This window comes from Vigna unguiculata, chromosome 9, assembly GCF_004118075.2.
Source record: "Vigna unguiculata cultivar IT97K-499-35 chromosome 9, ASM411807v1, whole genome shotgun sequence".
In the NCBI taxonomy this organism is placed as follows: domain Eukaryota; kingdom Viridiplantae; phylum Streptophyta; class Magnoliopsida; order Fabales; family Fabaceae; genus Vigna; species Vigna unguiculata.
Genome location: NC_040287.1, coordinates 13194000 through 13215918, shown reverse-complemented (window position 1 = coordinate 13215918; position 21919 = coordinate 13194000). Strand labels below are relative to the sequence as shown.

The 21919-nt window shown below is 31.3% G+C and overlaps 2 protein-coding genes across 2 annotated transcripts; one reads left to right on the top strand and one right to left on the bottom strand.

Moving 5' to 3' along the window:
- Positions 1–609: 609 nt before the first annotated feature.
- Positions 610–1263, bottom strand: LOC114163471. Its single transcript, XM_028047780.1, has one exon. The coding sequence runs from the start codon at positions 1261–1263 to the stop codon at positions 610–612; it is 654 nt and encodes a 217-aa protein (XP_027903581.1).
- A 17418-nt stretch (positions 1264–18681) lies between these two features.
- LOC114163470 (cation/H(+) antiporter 15-like) lies at positions 18682–21489 on the top strand. The gene is made up of 3 exons (XM_028047779.1): positions 18682–18741; positions 19117–20118; positions 20233–21489. The coding sequence occupies exons 1-3, from the start codon at positions 18682–18684 to the stop codon at positions 21487–21489; spliced, it is 2319 nt and encodes a 772-aa protein (XP_027903580.1).
- The last annotated feature ends 430 nt before the right edge of the window (positions 21490–21919 follow it).

Below are 21919 nucleotides of genomic sequence, written 5' to 3'. Positions count from 1 at the left end.
CTCTGAATTTCTCTCCCTAACGTGCAGTACAATGGTAGACTCAGAAAACCTTCATCCTTACCTCTAATTGGCCTTTTAATTAGGTTTTAATGAGTGTTAATTATCCAAAAACGAAAATGAAGCTTAATGGTGATTTTAATTTCCATTCAATGGTTCATTATGGACTATTTTTCTGCCGCTCTTGACTGCTCTTTGGCCAGCTAGGGTTCCTATGCCTTTTCACATTCATTCCAAAACTAATTTTAGCAAAAAGATAGTTTAGCTTAGGTTACCTAAAGTTCAAACCCACTACCATGCCAATGTCAACTCAATACACAACCATTTAACCAATTCATATTTCGTGATGACTAATATAATTCTATGATTATATTATCACTCAACATGATCAAGCATATTATCAAAAATAATAATAAATCAAATAACACACAAATGACATACATAGGACCTAAACCCAAGTCCTCTCACATAATTAAGTACTCTCAACCACTTGAACTAGTACTTTTTCACGTCATACAAGTAAAAATTAAATGCCATAAAGGCTCCCACTACCCGCATTTATTGATTAATTAATTATTTAATTAATTAATTTTCACGGGTCTTACATTTCTCCTACCTTAAAAATTTTCGTCCTCGAAAATAGGACTTACTAGGAAACATGTGAGGATAAGAATTCCTCATGAGATCCTCCATCTCCCACGTCATCTCCTGGGTTGCCTCGTCCCAGAGGACCTTCACAGTTCGAATCTCCTTCCCTTTGAGTTGTTTGACTTGAGAATTCAGGATTCTCACCGGTCCAACTCCAATGGTCAGATCCTCGCGCACTTGGACATCATCCTGCTCCAGTAAATGGGTAGGATCTATAACGTACTTCCTCAACTGTGATACGTGGAAGACATTGTGCAGGTTTGCCAGATGAGGTGGCAAAGCAATCTCGTACGGCGCTGGTCCAATCCTCCTCATGATCTGGTACGGCCCGATGAACCTAGGAGTCAACTTCCTCGACTTGAGAGCTCTCCCAATTCCTGTTGTAGGTGTAACCCTGCGGAATACGTGGTCACCTGCCTCAAACTCTAGCGACCTCCTCCTCTTATCTGCATAGGATTTCTGCCGACTATGAGTTGCACGCATCCGATCCTGTATCATCTTCACCTTCTCAATGGTTTGCTGTAAGAATTCTGGTCCAAGTACGACTGACTCCCCATCTTGTTGCCAACATAAAGGAGTCCTACATCTCTGACCATACAATGCCTCGTATGGTGTCATCCCGATGCTGGAATGGTAACTATTATTATACGTGAACTCCACCAATGTACTTTCCTAGCAAGAACTTTCTTATACATGTACTTTCACACTACCACACCATATCCACTATCACAACACTATTCTAATGATAATAACAACGAAATATAATCACATGAATCAGTGGCTCTAATACCTTGTTGGGTATCAAAGTAATAACGCAAGTACTCACAAATAAAATAAAAGATGAAAATAAAAGGAACAAAACAGATAATAGGCAAAGAATGTAATTTTATTAATGAAAGAAAAATTACATATTATTCTCTCTAGTCCCAAGGAGAAAATAATAACAACCCCTCTCTCTTGGAAATAGGAAAAACAAATACAAGAAGAACCTTAAAGGAGAAACTATTTTTCTCTCTTAATTATTCTCTTAAGCAATAAAGTAAAAGGAATGAAAAGGAAAGGACTTTGGGATGTAGTCCTTAGGAAACATTAGGTTTCTTTTATAACATGAAAGGTAAGCCACAAGGTAAGTTTTCATGATGTGGGACTTCTTTTCTAATAAGATGTCCCTAGTAAAAAAAGATAGCAAAAATTAATTAAAATTTTATGAACTACTTCTCTTGAAAAAAATAATAAATCAGTTAAGCAGGTGCTAGTGATGGAAGACAAGAAAACATAACTCCATAACTTCGACATGGTTGTGTTTTTAATTTTTTTTTGTGCCCACTTATCAACTTTGTTATTCTTCCTTCCTATCATTAATGAATTAATCAAATAAATAATGTTGGCAACAAATATACAGGTCAATAATTTGTGAAACTAAAATAGAGAAGGAGAGAAATAAAATGGGAAGAAAATGTGGACATTACAAGTTTTTAAGATACAAGTAGCATATTTATAGCTACGACAGAAGTTGAAAAATGCTACCTACACTATTAGTTTTTTTTTACAATTCTTTTAGATTTTTTTTATTATAATTATTTATTATTTTTAATTATTCATGTTCACAATTTGATATTTTTAAATACTAGAATGTTGTTCAATAATATTTGAATAGTTTGAATGTTTAATTTATTTGTTTGCCAATTTATGTACGTTGATATTTTAATCTTTAACTACTGTCTTTAGTATTTATAATAATATTTCGAGAATTAAGAGTGAGCACTTTGATTCCATTATTATAAAAAATAAATCAAGTCAATACATTCTCACTGTAATACAATAAATATATAAAATAAATTACAAAAGAAAAACATTTGTTAATGAGTCAACCCACTAACCTACCAACCCTTGGTGGGTCGGACCAGGTTGCAAAATTTCTAGCTTACTAAAAGGTGAGTTGGAGTTAACTATTTTTTAGCTCAACTGTGATGAATCAACCGGTGTGAGCTGAGTTGACTCATCTTGACACCCCTAATTATATCTCTTAAAATTTAGGTTAAATTACTCTTTTGTTCCCTCTATTTGTTATGAAATTTCAATTTGGTTCTCAAGTTTTTCGTTATCTCAATTTGGTCCTCATTTTCTTAAAAATGACTCAATTTGGTCCTTACCGTTAACTTTGACCAGACAGTGTTAAAGTCAACGCCACGTGTCAATTTATGCTTTTTCTGAATTTTTTTAATATTTTAAAAAAAAATTCATTTTTTTATTTTTTACACGTGTCACTTCACAGTTGTGCTACGTGTCAAAATGACTCAATTTGGTCCCTATATTAGTTTTTAGTGTCAATTTAGTCCCAATTTTTGTAAAAATGAAGCAATATTGTTCCTCCTTAAATTGACACTCAATTTAATCTTTGTATACAACTTATGATGATATTCTTAATAAAATTGACGATTTTATTAAATATTTGTAGAAATATTTTTAAATAAGTTTTTTTTTTAGTTTTATTATTAAACAAAGTTAAATCCCAAACTTAATTTAAAAAATTTAACAATTTTGTTATTATATATAAAGGCATCAAGTGTATCATATTATACAAACTTACTGAAGATTAAAAATCAAATAACTTGTCACACATAAGTTTATGAACTAAATTTCAAGTTCAAAACAAAACCAAAATCTAATGTTTTGTATAGAATTTAAAGTTAATTTAAAATATTTATAGAAATATTTAATAAAAACGTTAATTTTAGTAAGAATATCACCATAAAATTTATAAAAAAAATAAATTTAGTTTCAATTTAAGGAAGGACAATATTACTTCATTTTTACAAAAATTGGGACTAAATTGAAATTAAAAACAAATATAGAGACCAAATTAAGTCACTTTGACACGTGATACAACTATGAAGTGACACATGTAAAAAATTAATAAAATTCAAAAAAACCAGAAATTGACATGTAGCGTTGACTTTGACCACCGTTTGGTCAAAGTTAACGGTGATGACCAAATTGAGTCATTTTTAAGAAAATGAGGACCAAATTGAGACAACGAAAAACTTGAAAATCAAACTAAAATTTCATGACAAATAAAGAGATCAAAAGAGTAATTTATCCTAAAATTTATCAATTTTTGCGCCATCTCTCTCACTCGTGTTATATAGTAAACCATTTCTCTCACTCGTGTTATACACAACATCATAAGATCTTTCAATCAACCACATTTTGTTGTTGAACTAATATTTATATCCGTCACTGGTATGTTTTTTAACAAGATTTAATATTTAATAACAAAAACTAAATTTTGTAGACCTAATTAATTTTATACATTATACTTTAAATTAAAATAATAATCATTACAATAAATGAATAATAAATAAATCATTGAAAAATCATAGATATATTTATATATATTCATTCAAATTATCATTAAATATTTTATAATATAATTTTTATTATAAATGCTATGCGTTGAAAACAAATAAATAATTTAGATGATAAAAGTTATTATTTAATAATTATAATAGAGAATTCAACATTTATTTATAATAAATAATTTAATTTTTTAAATAAATTTAATAATTAAAAATTGCTTTTTTATTTTATAAGTAATATAGTATTTTTGAAAATTATTATTTATATTTGTGTAATGAACTTTTGTAATTTAAAATTAATAGTATTTAAATTGCTTAATAATATTAATAAAATTATTTGACAATAAAAATTAAAAAATTAATCATTTAAGTGAATGTTATAAAATAATATTCAACTCATCAATAATATTTGTAGTATATATAATTAGAAGATATAATTGGTTTTAGGTATAAAATTAAATTTATAAAAGAAATAAAAATATCATAGTTATTTTTTATATTATTCAATTTTATTTTTATTATATAATATATTTACTTTTCGTAACTTAAAGCATCACATGAGGGTGCACCAAAAAGAAATGAGTTTGAAAAAAAAAATTAGAGTCACCATCATATTTTATTCTACAAAAACTATAAAAAAAATCATAAAATAACACAATGGTTTGCGAAAATCATATTTTAGATTCAGGAATCGTTTACGTGTAGGGAAGTTGTCAGTACCCTACAACGTTCTTCCGAAGAGTATTGTCAATTAAATGGGCAAAATTGATGTGATTTTCAAAAATGTTATTAATTCCCTTAAAATAAATAAAAAAACGTACAAAAGAAACAAATATATTTTTTTAGTTTTTTTGGCCCAACAAGGATTAACATTACTCCTGCGTATTTTCAATTAAAATAAAAAATTAAGGTTACGTAATTTTGTAAAAAAAAAATTAAAAAATGATTTAATTTTTTAGAAATGAATTCAAAAACGACTGACTTGTTCCTGTGCATCTTCATTAACAATGAAGATTTAGGGACCTAATAGTTCTTAAGAATATTGTTTCAGAATGATGATATTTTTAATTTTTCAAATTTTATATTTTTTGATATTTTTGAATTATTTAAAAAATTAGTATCACGCGACGCAAACGATCAAAAAGAACTCAAATTTTGAAAAGAAAATTGCTTTGGTATTTTTGAAGAAAAGAAAAGGATTAAGTACTGGGATGACGCGAATGGTCACACGAGCATTCAGATATTTAAAAATGTATTTTAATTATGTATGTGAGAAAGTGAGGTGTTAAAAAGCAAGTGAGGTGAAAGTCAAAGAACAAGTGTATAAGAATAAATTAGAGATCCAAGATTTAAAACCGTCCAAACATAAAATAAAACCAACACAGGTAAAAAATAGTAAAACTTGTGGTGTAATGAGTAATTAGTGGAGGTGTGTGGGGTGAATATGGGGTGAAGCAAGTAAAGATCAAAAAGAACACTCAAGGTGCACGCTTAGAATTTGTTGGGGTTATGAAATCTAGATTGCTTCTCCTTCTTCCTCTACTTCTAATTTGTGTTGTGAGTAGGTGTTGAAAGTGATTTGTGTGTGGGTTTGGATTCTTGGGGGATTGGGGAGGATTTTAAGAGGGTTCAAAAAGTAAAGAATGAGTGTGTTGACATTTAAAGGCATTGGGCCACTAGTCCGAGAAAAGGAGGGCATGGAAATGGGATGGTGTGAAAAGAAAATGAATGGAGTGTGAACTTTAAAAAGGGATTGGGCTTTAAAAATACAAAAACAAGCTATAAAATGAAAATATATTAAGTTAAATTAGTTGTATAAAAATCATATAAACATTTTAAAAATATTTTTGCAAAATATTCATAAAATAATAAATTTAAATGATCTTATTTTGTTTTATAAAAATAATTTTTGATATTTATGTGTTCCAACACATATATTATTTACTAGTTGTTTTAGCCCGTGCAATATACGATATTATTTTTGAGATTGATTGTAAATTATAAATATATAAGAAAGATTGTAGTTTAATGTTTCATTATAAATAAAATAAAATAAATTTAGTATAAATTAATGAATAAAATTATGAGATTAAATAAATGTAACCACAATCAACAATCTAGAAAAATGACAATGCTCTCTAAATCATCAAATGGACCATTAAGCTTTTTCATAAACTAATTAGTAGAAGTGGATTCGTAGGTAATATACTGCAAAATTTATATTATTTTGGAAGTTAAAGTATTTTGTCGCAGGAGACTACCATGATAAGTTAAAGCAATCAAAACCCATATATCAATTATAGTCTAATCTATTTTATTAATTTCAGTGTATTTGCATCAAGTTTTCCAAATCTGTAGAATAAATTTTATGAAAAACTATTAAGACAAATTATAAATAAATATTTTAGTGTTTTTACCAATATATCAGCAAAAAAATATTAAAATAAAGGTTAAATTATTTTTTTTGTCTTTGTATTTATCAAGTAGTGTCAAATTAGTCTTTCAGTTTTTTTGTCTCATTTTGGTTCTTCTTATTTAAATGATTTAATCTGGTCATTGTCATTAATTTAACCAACAGTATTAAAGTCAACGCCACATGTCAATTTGTGATTTTTTTTTGAATTTTTTTATTTTTTACACATGTCACTTCATTGTTGTATCTCATGTCAAAGTAATTTAATTTGGTCCATATATTTGTTTTTAGTTTCAATTTAGTCCCAATTTTTGTAAAAAATTGAACAATATTGTCCCTTCTTAAATTAAGACTCAGTTTACATTTTGTATAAATCTTATGGTGATATTCTTACTAAATTTAACATTTTTATTAAATATTTCTATAAATATTTTTAACTTAACTTTAAATTCTCTACGAAACTTTAAACTTTGATTTTGTTTTGACCTTCAAATTTAGTTCCTAAACTTATGTGTAACAAGTTATTTGATTTTTAATCTTCACTAAGTTTGTATAATATGGTACACTTGATGCCTTTATACATGATGACAAAATGGTTTAATTATTGAAATTAAGTTTGGTGTTTAACTTTGTTTAATAATAAAACTAAAACCAAAAAGTTTGTTTAAAAATATTTCTATAAATATTTAATAAAAATGTTAATTTTAATAAGAATATCACCATAAGATTTATACAAAAAAATTGAGTTTCAATTTAAGGAGGATCAAATATAGGGACCAAATTGAATCATTTTGACACATGACATAATTGTGAAGTGACATGTGTAAAAAACAAAAAAATATTAAAAAAATGGGTTAAATATGTTTTTGGTCCCTTAACTTTCAGTAAATTTTAGAATTAGTCCATTTCGAAACTTTGGATCAATTTAGTCCTTCATCTTTCGAAATACGTGGATTTAGTCCTTTTAATCAAATTTTGTTAAGTTTATTTGACATTTCAAGTGCGTTTCATAATAGTATTTTACTTAACATTAAAGCAAAAATGTGGCAAACATTATAAATAACTCAAATACAATCCTGAAATGCGTACGAAACATCAAATAAACCTAACAAATTTTGATTAAAAGGACTAAATCCACGTATTTCAAAAGATGAATGACTAAATTGGTTCAAAGTTCCGAAATGGACTAATTTCAAAATTCACTGACACTTAAGGGACAAAAAACATATTTAACCCTAAAAAAATTAAAAAATCCAAAAAATTACAAATTGATATGTGGTGTTGATTTTAATACCGTTTGGTCAAAATTGACGGCAAAGACTAAATTCAATCCTTTAAAAAAAACAAGGACCAAATTGAAACAAAGAAAAACAAAGTGAAAGGATTAGAAGTATGTGTTTTGTTAACACTTAATTTGGTTTTTAACATGCCAACCGAAATAATTTAAAGAAAATGGGTGAAAGAGGATTTTGTTGTTGAGCTAAGTTTGAGAGCATAAAGAGAATAGTAAATAACAAATGTAAAAATCAAGGCCAACTACAATTCCACTCATCTCAATAGCACCAACACCTAAAAGCAATCATTCAAATTTTCAGTTAGTACATATACATTGTGAAAATTTTGTGAGTAACAAATTAGCACCACTAAAAGATGAAAGAATAAGAAAAATAAATGTGCAAACGTAACCTAATCATATTATTCCTTGTATTAAAAAATATTTTTGAATAAGAGGAGGTTTGAAAAGCCTCCTAAACCAGAAGCCACAAATTGTTTGTCATCTATATCCAACAAAAAAGAGTCCACAAATTTGAAGATTCATCAGTCAACATAGTAATAGTGGTCCCAACCTTTTGGTCTTTTAGCTCTCCAAACACCATTTTACACCTTCCTCTTTAGTCTCTTTAGTGGCCTCGTTGAACACATTCTTTTCAAGTTTGTCATGCTCTGTTGGATTTGAATTATTTATTTGGAATTGGTTACCCAAAAATTGCAAAAAAAAGTAAAAATTGCCAAATAACAAAACTAACACATGCACATAAATAAAGAATAGAGTAAAAAAAATGAACTAAATAAAATTCCAAAACCATAACCCATATATCATTTCACGAAGAGGGAAGGATTGTGTTTGATGAAGAAAATAGTAAAATAATAAAAATCAAACATTTTAAAAACCAACTTCGTCCTTTTGGTTGAGAGTTTTGCCTTCGTCTTTCAAGAATTCTTCGGTCTTTCCCTTCTCATTCTCAAATATATCCTACGTTTCCAAACAAAAACTAAGTTAATAATAGAAAATAATATGAAGTTTTTTTCAACTATTTATGCTTCACACAATCTCTTATCTTGAAAACTACAAAAAAGAAAATATAAGATCTATGGAAATGAGGAAGAAATTAAAAAAAAAAGCTTCATACCTAACGATGATGACTGAAAAATTCATTTACCAAAAGAAATCTTGATCTGAAAACATAAATTCAAAACCAATCCAAAGTAAATCTATGGAGATATTAAGCTATAAAGAAAATCATAGAACCAAAAAGAAAAATCTTAGATATTACGAAATGTGAGAAAGAGGGGAAAAAATACCCTCAGACCTTACCAAATGGAAACTAATGAAATCATTTGTGAAGACAAATCATCGTCTGAAAAGAAAAGCAACAACAAATAAACATTTCTATGAATGCAAAACAGAAGAACCAAAAACATGAAATGTAAAAATAAAAATAAGGTTGAACGACTAGGGTGTCAGTGGTTGTTCTAGGATGGTTATAAAATAAAGAGGGAGGTGGGTTTAAAGAGAGAAGATGGTTTGGGATGGAAATAAAAGTGATATTTTGAAATTGGTTTTGGTACAACAAACCTAAAACCATACATATGGATGTATTTGTAAACAAAATCATCCTACAATAATAATTTCATTTAATTTGAATTTAAATTTGAATTCAGTACAACAAACCATACAAAAAATCTAGGTTTAATTATGCCTTTAGTCCCCATTTTCGACTCCAAATCTCAAATTGGTACCTGTATTTTTCGAAATCTCAAAATGGTCCCCTTTTTAGTTTAAAAGTCTCACTTTTGCCCTTTCCGTTAAGTCTGGGCAAACAACGTTTGTGGTTGCTAAGGTGGATTTCTGTTACTGAAACGTGTCAATTACAGGTGGAATGGTGTGGAAATCTTTATTTATTTAAGCCACCAGCATTAGAAAATGTAGAATCCCTAATTTTGTTGTCATCTTCTCCCTTCTTCTGTGATGAATCCAGCCAGTTGTGTGTCTTGTGGGTCCTATTTAAGTTCAGATCTTGGAGGAAAGTAGAAGAGCAACGTCAATTTTTGCAATGCACGGTTGTGATTGAAGAAAAATGTTGTGGGTATGTGAAGAATGAAGAAAAGGTTGGTGGCAATGTGAAGATTGAAGCAATGGGAATATGTATTAATTCTCAAAAACCTGTCCGAGAAAAAGCAACGGGAAACCAACCTCAGTAACTAGAAACTCCACGGTATGCTTTGATGCCTGCCTCACTGTGATTTCTGTGACAACATCTGTATTTGCGAACTCCCCATCTTTGCTTAATCCACCGTACTTCACCGGAAGCTGCTCCGGAGCTATGTATTTGAAAGTGCAAAGAGACAGACACATCAAAACCATAAACCAAACCAAAATATAACAAAGATAAAGCAAAATTTGAAACTTTATGTCCTCACCTCAAAAGGGTTTCCGTTGATTTAGAAGGCCCGGCAAAGACAAACTTACTCTTAGTCCTTATAGTAAGAAAAAGGCTTATCATCCTATTCACTGCCAGGTACCACCATGGTATATTAATGAAAACCTGAACCAAAACAAAAACGAGGATTTAAAACAACACACGTTTGAATTTGATTAGCATGTGTATTGTATGCTTGCAATCCCAATCTTTTCATTTAATCATTCAAATTCACGCTGATATCAAGTCAATAACCTCAGATTGCACACGTGATGACGATGGAAAACGAGACAGATCGCACTACACAGCTTCCACCACAGTTTCCCCAAATTCTCCCGAGCTTTCTTTTTTAAAAACCCTAAACCTAATTTCACAATTCTGATTTTTTTGAAAAATAATTATCCCACCTTAAATTATAAAAACCCTAAACCCTAATTTAACATTTTAAATTACACTAAACCTAATTTAATTACACCTGCCCATTCCACGTCACTGTTTTTCTGCCAAGTCACTGTTCAATAACTGGTCAACCTTGCCATGTCACTGTTCACCAAATGCCGTCAACCCAGACTTAACGGAAAGGGCAAAAGTGAGACTTTTAAATTAAAAGGGGACCATTTTGAGATTTCGAAAAATACAGGTACCAATTTGAGATTTGGAATCGAAAATGGAGACCAAAGACATAATTAAACCAAAAATCTAAAACCATATGCATGGTCTACTTTGGTCGACATTTAAAAAAAAAAAAAAATCTAAAAAGTAACCGTGAAGAGGTTCAACCACAAAACACACAATTTTGACACATATGCAGACTTATTAATTAAAATTGGTAAAAAATCAAACTTATAAAAATCAAAATGGGAACACAAAATTGAAAAAGCCTTTTGCACATACAGCCATGTTGCGAAAAAGGGAAAAATTGACAGAAAGCAGAAATAAAACAAAACTTAACAAACGTTAAAATTAATGAATGCTTCGATCCACTAGTTTGAAGTGAGAAAATAAAAACAAATGAAAAAAGGTTAAAATAAAAATAACAAAAAGAGTGAGAAGATAAATTTGGAATTAGATGTGAGAGGAAGAACGCTGTAGAACAACGCTTGCTTTCAAGGTGAGAAGAAAAAGGAAAGTTTTGGGACTATGGTCAGAAGAAAAATCTGTTGGTGTGAAAGCAAAAGGAAGAGTCTTTGGAAAGTAGAGAAGCGTGCGGTTACAGTTTAAAGGGTAACAATTGAGATAGAAAAACGTTGGAGAACCACACTGGAGATGGACAAGGAACGTTTTTCAACTCTGGTTGGAATGGAAATGTTCTTTCAAGGTCATAAGGAAAAGGAAAAGTCTCTGGAAAGCAAAGAAGTGAGATGTTATGGTTTTAAGGGTAACAATTCAAATATAAAAAAGAAAAACGCTAGAGAACCATAGAGGAGAAGAGAATGAAAACTTTTTGGAATCTGGAGAAGAAAAAATGTGTTTTCTTGTATATGCAGGAGAATCACATGCAAGGAGAATGAGGGGACCAAGTGTAAGCACTATACTCTACCACTTGTCATATAAATAGAGTGTTTAAACTTTTCAATTTTAGTTAATTTTTGGAGTGTTGCTTTTTATGCTTGATAAGAAGTTTTTTATCTTTGTGATGGTTGCATTTATATATTGTATAGATTCATATGTTTCATTTCATATATAAGTTTATAAAACAAAATACATAATTTTAATTATACAAAAATTTAAGTCAAATATATATATTTGATTAATAAAATTTGTTACAAAATAAAAAATTTAAATATTAAGGAAAATAATTTAGTAAAATACGCAATTTTATATGTTTTTAAAAAGGAGAACAGTAGAAATGGAACCTTTAATAATTTTACATTTGAATAGCTTTACTTATTACTTTTCTAACTTTTTCTCGATAAAAAAAAACTGAAATTATAATTGAATGTGCTAAACATACCTTATATCATTATTTTAATTCTATAAATTATATTTTTTTAAGCATAAATTTACTTTCATGAATTTGGTTTTACTATATTAAATAGAATCACTTAAAATAATTTGAAACAAATAGTTTTTATCAAAAAGTTGAGAAAACAATAAATAATATGATTCGTAAAGAAACATTTATCTGAAAAAAAAATGTATTATGTTTTTTTACTCTAAAAAAATTACATATATATAGTTGCCTATGTGTATATGAATAGTGAGATTTTTTCTTTTTCAAAATAGCATGGTCATTCGTAATTTTCTTTAGATATCACATTATAAATTATATTTATATAAATATTTTATTATTTATGATTAGAATTTGGATAAATATCTTCTAAAATCTAATAAAGTTTTACAATGACGAGGTGAGAGCAGAAGATAATCTTGACATCTTTCTAGGAGCCTCAGCCCGACTTGGTGATATTCAAAGCAAGACAAGTCCCAAGGTTCTTCCCGAGCACATAACCATAGAAGGCACTCACCCTACCGATAAGTCGAACCAAGGAACTCACATGTAGATGAGATAAACATGAATTACCAGAACATGCTTATACACCCAGGTTCGTCTAACGACGAGGATTCCACCCCTTCATACCAGACATAACTCATGCTAATATCCCAAGAGGCATCAACATCAATATCTGCAAGTACAACGGTACCACTGACCCAACCACACACATGAAACCCTATTTGATTCAAGTATACATTCACACCTGATAAAAGGGTATACTGCTGGCTATTCCCTACTACCTTAGATTGTCATGCCTTGGATTGGTATTATGTATTTCCTCCAAACTCGGTGGATTCCTTTAATATGCTAGGTGCTATGTTCAAAGCCCAGTTCGTTGATCGTAAAGTGGTACCAACCACGTATGCCTCCCTGAAGTTCGTTCAACAAGGAGAGAATGAAACCCTACAAAAGTTTACAAAAAGGTTCACTGTCGCCACAACCAGCATCCTAAACCTAACTCCTACATTAATCATGCATTCACTGATTTATGGTCTTCAGCTTGAACCATTCTCTTACCCGCTCTTTAAAAAACAGCCCGAGAATATGGATGCTCTAAAAGAGCAAGCCGCAAAATACATCGCTTATAAGTTCAAGTAACAATAAGAAAAGTCGAAACAACGAAAGGGTCGTAACTTGGTATGAACAACACTCTCCTCTCAATACCAACATAGATGTTGTCCTTGGGAAGGTCTGTAATCCAAAACTCATCCAACTTCCAACACCTCAACCGCTACACCCTTCAAACAAAGAAATTTTCCTACCACTAAACTATCAACCACACAACCGAGGGGTGCCAGTATTTGAAGGACCACATAGAGGAACTCATACGTTCCAGAGCTTTAAGTCGGTTTGTGCAACGACATGGTGGTGGTCGAGGAAGGGGACGAGGGCGATTGAGGTCGTGATAGAGGACAACACGTGGGAAATGGACGCGGATAGGTCAAATAGCCAAACTTGGTGATACAAATGCCAAAGGCCGATCCACCAACTCCACATCAATAACCTATCCCACCAGCCTCGTATTTGTGGAGTGTCAAAATGCACTTAAAATTTATATTTAATTATGGATCCGTAAGATTATTGAACTCAATAATAATTGAATCAATACTAAAATTTTTAGTTATATTTTGTTTTTAATGTAAATAATCATATTGTCAGCAAAAAAATTCATCTTCCGTTTTATTTTGCAATCTTATTTTAATAATTTTGATTGTAGAAAAAAATACTGAAAGATAATTTATCATAATCTAAATAAAAATTGCGATACGTAATTAATAAAAGAAAAATATATGATAATCAATTCACAATTAAAAACCAGTTATTAAAAAACACTTAGTGAATTGCTTTTTCTTCAATATTTATAAAAATAAATATACCAAATGCTCGTGAGATAAAAAATAATATTAATTATTAAACTAATATTTCACTATCAATTAAGAAAAAAAGAATTACTTTTTTCTTCAATAATAGAAGAAAGCATAAAAAAATGAGAGCACAAAATAATGAATTTGTGTTCAACTTTCTTTTTTTTCTTCATAAACAAAACAAAACAAAACAAGTAAAAGTTTAAAGTGGATACAATATGTGAGAAACTCAAAAAAGAGTGAGAGAGAAAATAAAAAATATCTTAATAAATTTATTTGTTTTTTATTAAATTTAATTTTATGTTTTATTATTTATTAGCATTAAATGTTATATTTTATAAAATTAATAAAAAGATACCTATTTTAATTCTTATCAATTTCCAATATATACTTTTATTATTTAAAAAATTCCAAAAAATAAATTTTCTTATACATAATTTAAAAAATTAAAAATAAAACAATTTTCATATAAATAAATAAAAAAATTTCAAAAAAGTTGGGGGGGCCACGGCTCCCCCTGTCCCTTCGTTGGTGCGCCTATGTATCCCACTACAGCAACAAATCACCCAACAACCAGAACCCACTCCTCAACATCAAAACTCGACCTACGTCCGGAGGAGTGTCAACACTATAGCAAGAGGGTTTGTTGGAGGAGGAAACTCTAGGGAGCCCATAAACGATACAGAAGAAGCATCAACTTAGTAGGACAATATCCTCTAATGAACCTATCATCAATCCCCTTCACTAATGAGGATTTTTGCATTAATGACCTTGATCAAGACGATCCCTTAGTCATCACTACTACATTGCAAATTTGCAAGTTTACAAAATATTGATTAACTAGGGTCGCTCGACCGACGTGTTATTCTCGCACATTTTCAAGAATTAAAAAGGTTAAAATACCTTTTTGGTCCCAATTTTCGTCAAATTTTTTCAAATTAGTCATAATTTTGGTTTTGTGTTCAAATAGGTCCCAATTTTCGTCAATTTTATTCAATTGGGTCCTTTTTTGCTAACACCGTTTAAATCATTAACGGCCATGAACAGTGACGGCCACGTGTCACTTCGTGGTTTTTTTGAATTTTTTGAATTTTTTTTTGAATTTTTTCAAAAAATTTTTAAATTTGTTTTTAAATGTACATGTGTCAACCCAGGAGTGTGTCACGTGTCACTTCGTGGTTCTTTTGAATTTTTTTCAAATTTTTGAAATTTTTTTAATTTTTTTTTAATTTTTTTAAAATGTCCACGTGTCAACCTAATAGTGTGCCACTTGTCAAAGTCAATGTTTTAAATTCAATTTGGTCCCTATATTTGTTATTTTTGTTCAATTAGGTCCCAATTTTTGTTAACATTAACCAATTTGGTCCCTCTCCAAATTAAAACCAAATTTAATTTTTATATTAAAATTCACATTTTTTATTAAATATTTTTATATAATATATTTAAATTCACATCATTATAACTTTGATATAAAAATTAAATTTGGTCACATATTCGATTGGGACCAAATTGGTTGATGTTAACAAAAATTGGGACCTAATTGAACAAAAATAACAAATATAGGGACCAAATTGAATATAGAATATTGACTTTGACACATGACACACTACTGGGTTGACAAGTGGACATTTAAAAAAAATTCAATAAAAAATTCAAAACAAATTCAAAAAAACCACGAAGTGACACGTGGCACACTCCTGGGTTGACACGTGTACATTTTAAAAAAATTAAAATAAAAATAAAAAAAAATTTAAAAAAACCACGAAGTGACACGTGGCAGTCACTGTTCATGGCCGTTAATGATTTAAACGGTGTTAGCAAAAAATGACCCAATTGAACAAAATTGACGAAAATTGGGACCTATTTGAACACAACCAAAATTATGACTTATTTGAAACAACTTGACGAAAGTTGGGACTAAAAAGGTATTTTAACCAATTAAAAATTATTTTTACTCTAGCTTATCCTTTCTCTTTGTGTCTGTTTTCTTCTTTGACTTTTTCCTTTTTGCAATAATCACCAAATCCTTGGTGTGAGTAGATGTGGAGACTCTTGGTGATCATGATGTTGGCGAGGAGGCTGCATGTAGTTAGACTTCCTAAATCCTTTATTGCTCATTGTTGAGCCTTTCTTCTTGTGTACTGTTATTTTGTAGTTTCTTACTCTATGAGAAAATTTCCAGTTTAATCTAATGTGTTTAGATTCTATTCATGGCATTGTGTTATGTCTTTGGGTTTCCATTCCAGTATAATTTGGGATAACTGTAAAAGGTTAATTCTAATATACTTTATGTCGGTGCTCTATTTTATACTATAAACATGTAACATTCTATTTATTAGAATTATTCTATTAAATTAGGATGTTACATTTATGGTATTAGACATCCCCTCCAACTTGATCTACCCTACCCGTAACCTCAGTTAGATTCATCAGGGAACAAGTGCATACAAAAGTGATGGCACACCTTTAGCCAAGGGGCCAATCACAAGAAGAATCACTAAGAAAATTCAAGAAGAGTTAACAATATTTAGTCAAGGTGGAGCTAAAGTCTTTTTCACCTGGGCCATCACGGAGCATTTTTAGACCTTGTAGTAAGGGTCATGTAGTGTAGGCTTTCCTTTGAAGGCCTTGTATTAAGGGCCAAGTAGTGTAGGGTTTTAAAAATAATCTTGCTTAAGTAGAGAGCATCATATGCGCCTAGCTTAAGCAATCCTTTGATGTTTAATTAAGTTAACCCTAGCTTAAGGTGGGGGATGTCCCATACATGCCACATGGCAAAACCTTTAATGGAGAGTTCTCTTACATAGGTAGTGGAATTGTGTCATTGTCCTATTGGAGAGGATTTTCATAAAGTAGCTTTATACATGACAACTCATAGTGGGTCGTTTTGTGAGAGTGAGGATTGCCATATGTCAAACTCTCTTTCACCAAGATAGCATTTTTAGGATTTTGGTCCATGTTAGCATTTTAGGGTTTGGACCATTTTGGAGACACCTTAATCTATAAAGAGAGGTATCTCCCCATGTATTTCTCACTTTGAGAATGATAATGTTATGTTGCCAAAATTATTTTTGGGCCATAGTTCTTCTCTTACTCACTTGCTAAATCATCCCAAGAGGTCCCTCTAGCATCCCTTTCTCTAGAGTTGGCCTAACCTTTCTTAGATCACCCAAACAACCTTCATCCCACCATTAAATCACCAAAATCGAGAGCTATTTTCTCTCAACACGACGAGCATCCACCATCCACCATAGTCACCATTTCAAGCTTTGGCCCAACCTAACTTGAGAAGGAGGATATCATTTGGTATCTAAGAGATTTGATTCTATAAGAGCTAAGTTTCTTGGTCCTCACCTATCTTATTGTTATTCTTTTTGTTCATCTGGCTTATATGGTATAGGGAGTATTCAGCTTCATCTAGCTTATACGGTACATTATTCAACCCCTAATTGTATATATTATTATAGATTATAGATCAAAATTATTCAAATTATTAAGGAAAGTAAAATTATTCTTATTTTTAATTATGTCCACCATGATAACTTTGTTCTTAAATTGTACATTTACACTTCTTTAAAAAAATGTATATCACACAGTATATAAATTCAATAATTTATTAAAATTATAAGTTTATTTTCCCAAAAAAAAAATGATACATATCTTATAACTTCAAAAATATTTCCCACGATTATTAGTTTTTACCTTATGTGTAAATTATTTTGTGTGTTTTTGTGATATATTATTTCCCAGGAACTTAATTCTGATTGGTTATCTAGTGAAGAATGTGACCAATTGAAGGTCGGAATTCGGCTCCCAGATTCAGTTCTAACCGAACCTGACCTAAAATAAAAGTGTGTTATCTCTATAAATATAATGTGCACAATGTGTTATGTGGAATATAAAATTGGAGCAGTGTTATATTAGAAAAAAAAAATGTTAAATGTTATGTTAGCATACAATATTGTGTGCTGGAGTAAAAAACATATTTTATTATTTTAATTATTAATAAATTAAGCATGTTTTATATTTCTATTTGTTTAATTTGAAAAATTACGCACACTTCCATTCATTACTCAACATTTTACTTTCTAATAACAACATATGGAGTGCGATGCTTTACTTGAGAAAGCTGTTTAAAGTAAAACAAATTATAAGATAATGTGTTCTTCTTCTTTTTTGAAAACAAAAATATACAATGTTGTTTACATGATTAATATCATAAAAATAATCAGTTTTTCAATGTTCTAATTCTAAAATATATGTTTTTTACATAATTCCCCTTTTAATTTGTAAAAGTAATATATAAGTAATTAATCCTTCTAAATTGTAAACTCTTAGCACAATTATAAAAATGATAACTAATTATGATGTTTCCATTATATAAAAAAAAATGGTAGAAATGAATTAAAAATTTGAGAAGTACTTGCCTCAAACAAAAATAGGAAATCAGTTAAGCAAATGCTCGCGATTGAAGACAAGAAAACATAACATAACTCAGACATGGTTGTGTTTTTAATTTTTTGGTTCCCCCACTAATTTCTTTTGTTATTCTTCCTTCCTATTATTAATGGATCCATCAATAAATAATGTTGGTGACAAATAGATACGTCAATAATTTGCGAAACGAACAGAGAGAAGAAGGAGAAAACAAGAAATGGAAGAAGATGTAATTGACATTACAGGTGTTTAAGATATAATAGGTATGGCAGAAGTTGGAAAACGCTTCCTAGAGTATCAACTTATTGTCGATAATCCCAATCCTGTGTGGAAAAGTGAAAACTTGTTACGATTTTATCTTCCACAATTTACCCTTCTATTTTTTTGCATGATCGCTCTTACCCGCATTATACACTACATCCTAAGACCTTTCAATCAACCACATTTCGTTGCTGAATTTCTTGTAAGTGCACTCATTTCTCTCTTTTAATTTTACAAATTTTTAAATAATGTTAATGTTTTCATGAAAAACCTTAAACTACCAACCACGATTCCTTTCATTCATGTTCTTTTATTTTACAATTGATTCTACACATGAAAATTCAGAAACAAAATTAAGATTATTTTGTTTCTTTCTTTCCAATACTTTCAATTGTGGGTACTACAAAATTTATCATCTTTATACTTGTTGGTAATTTAGGCAGGTTTACTGGTGTGTCCACAACTGGTGGCAGGAACAATAGCATTTACATTTGTGGCACCTCCAAAAGCACTTCTTGGTATAGAAACCATGGCACATCTCGGTCTCATCTACAATGTCTTCCTAACTGGCTTGGAGATGAACCTAGACGCTATCCTGCTAGCAAGTAGAAAGGCCACAACCATTGCCATGGCTAGCACCATCATTCCAATGTTGTTAGGAGCTGCATTATATTCTATGGCTCAATCTCTCTATAAGGGTCCTAACCTTGACATGTCACTTTACAACACAACCAGTGCATATTTATTCTGGGCTTTGGTTCTCAGTGTCACAAACTTCCCTGTCCTCGCTAACATTCTTGCTGATCTTAAGATCCTCTACACAGAGCTAGGTAGAGTGGCTGTAACTGCAGCCACAATAAGCGACTTCTACAATTGGGCAATGTTTGTGTTGCTCATCCCATTTGCATGTCGTACCGAAAGACCCTTTCTCTCAGTGATACTAACCATTTTCTTTGTGCTCTTCTGCTACTTGGTGTTGCGCCCATTCCTTACCAAGTTGTTGAATAAGAAAACAGAAAATAATGAGTGGGACAATTACAAGTTATCGTATGTTCTGGTTGGTGTTTTGGCTTGTGCACATGTCACTGAAATGCTTGGCACACATTCCATTGTTGGGGCGTTGGTGTATGGATTGATGCTTCCTCGTGGAAAATTTGCTGACATGTTGATGGAAAGGTCCGATGATCTTGTCTCCATGTACCTGGAACCGTTGTTCTTTGTTGGCTGTGGCATAAGATTCGACTTTTCTAGTTTTAAACTGCACAAAGTTGTTAACGTGATCATAATCATTGTCATGTCATGCTGCACTAAGATTGTGAGCACTGTAATAACTGCATGGTTCTATAGCATGCCTTTTCGAGACGGTGTGGCACTTGGTGCACTTTTGAACACCAAAGGCATCTTGCCATTGGTAATGCTAAACATTGCAATCGACAGACAGGTATTATTATTTGATTCACATAGCTTAACAAGCATTTGTCTATGTTCTTTCTCTCTCTCTCTCTATATATATATATACACACACACATTATTTTGAAGTGCATATTATTTTCAGATTTTGAGTAGGGATTTCTACACAGTCATGGTTGTGGCTAGTGTTGTGATGACTATACTAGTGACTCCTACCATCAACTTCATATACAAACCAAGAAAGCAGTTTAAGAAAAACAAACTGAGGACTGTGCAGAACTTGAAGGCTGATGCAGAGATCAGAATTATGGTGTGCGTCCACAACCCTCGCCATGCGACAGGAATGATGAGCATTCTTGAAGCATGCAGTTGCAGCAATGCGACCCATCTACGTGTGTTTGCTCTTCAACTCATTGAGATGAAAGGGCGTGGCACTGCCTTTCTGATAGACCAGGGCGGTGGTTCCCCGCAATCACAAGCAGACACTGAGAGCATCAGAGATATCTTCTCAGAGTTCAAACCAGAACGAGGGCTCATCAACGCTAGCGTGGAGACTCTCGCTGCAGTGTCCTCCTACGAGACCATTCACAAGGACATCCACCACATAGCTGACGAGAGACAAACGTCCTTGATTCTCCTTCCGTTCCACAAACACTCAAGCGCGGAGGGTGCCCTAGAGGAGACAAACCCTGTGTTCAGAGAGATAAACAGAAATGTGATGCGCTATGCACCATGTTCTGTGGGAATCTTGGTTGATCGTGGAAAGAGGTTACTGTCGGAGATGAACTTGCCTGTTGCCATATGCATTGTGTTCATTGGAGGGCCTGATGACCGTGAAGCCTTGGCTATTGCTTGGAGAATGGCGAGGCATAAAGGGATTCATCTCTCGATGGTGCATATTCTTCTGTTTGGAAAGGTTGCTGAAGTTGATACAAGTGCAACAATGAATGATGAAGGCAATGGGATATTGTCCCCTATGTTGGACTGTGCAAGGGAAAAGGAGTTGGATGAGGAGTATATGAGTTTGTTCAGACTCATGGCAGTGAACAATGAACATTCCGTAACTTATTCGGAGAAGGAAGTGCACACTGCTGATGATATTCCTTTGGTTCTGGATGAATTGGAAAGAGAGGGCTATGATTTGTATGTTCTAGGGCATGGAAAAAGAAGGAACTCTACGGTGCTGTCAAAATTGTTGGAATGGACGGATTGTCCTGAACTTGGGGTTATGGGGGACATGCTGGCATCGAATAGTTTTGGTTCATGCTCTTCGGTGCTTGTGGTGCAACAATATGGGTTTGGAGGGATGCACTTGAGGGCTATTAACCAGACCACATGTGAAAGCAATGAGGACGACATTGAAGCAATTTTTAAGGTCAAGAGCATCAAATATATTTGGTGAAGTAAGATTTCATGGATATGGGTTTTGAAATCAAACAGAATGGACAGTAAGTGATTAAGGAAACTGCAAAGAGAGGGTCATGCAGCATGAGCTAAGCAAGAAATTAAGCTGAAACTTCAAATATATATGCAGGTGGCTGGATGCCCCATATTCATGTCAATTCACTAAACAATTATCTTGTGGAGAAATGTGTGGATAGTTTGTACTTCTAGTTGTAAACATAGAAATTTCTAGAACTATGGCACATCACTTTTAACTCATTTCATGCCATAAGAATGGCAAAATCTTTTAAAACAGATGTAAATTAGTTATACTTTTGGGTAACATTTAGTGATTTGTTCTTTAATATTTTTACTATTATTTTATAACTAACATTTAAGTTTTATTTTTATAAGAACTTAAAGAGAGTGCTTAGTAAAGTGATAGATAA

Coding starts and splice junctions, on each gene's coding strand:
- LOC114163471 (XM_028047780.1), bottom strand. CDS start 1,263: ATGACACCATACGAGGCATTGTATGGTCAGAGATGTAGGACTCCTTTA.
- LOC114163470 (XM_028047779.1), top strand. CDS start 18,682: ATGGCAGAAGTTGGAAAACGCTTCCTAGAGTATCAACTTATTGTCGAT. Junction 18,742..19,116: donor TTGTCGATAATCCCAATCCT/GTGTGGAAAAGT, acceptor TTGGTAATTTAG/GCAGGTTTACTGGTGTGTCC. Junction 20,119..20,232: donor ACATTGCAATCGACAGACAG/GTATTATTATTT, acceptor TATTATTTTCAG/ATTTTGAGTAGGGATTTCTA.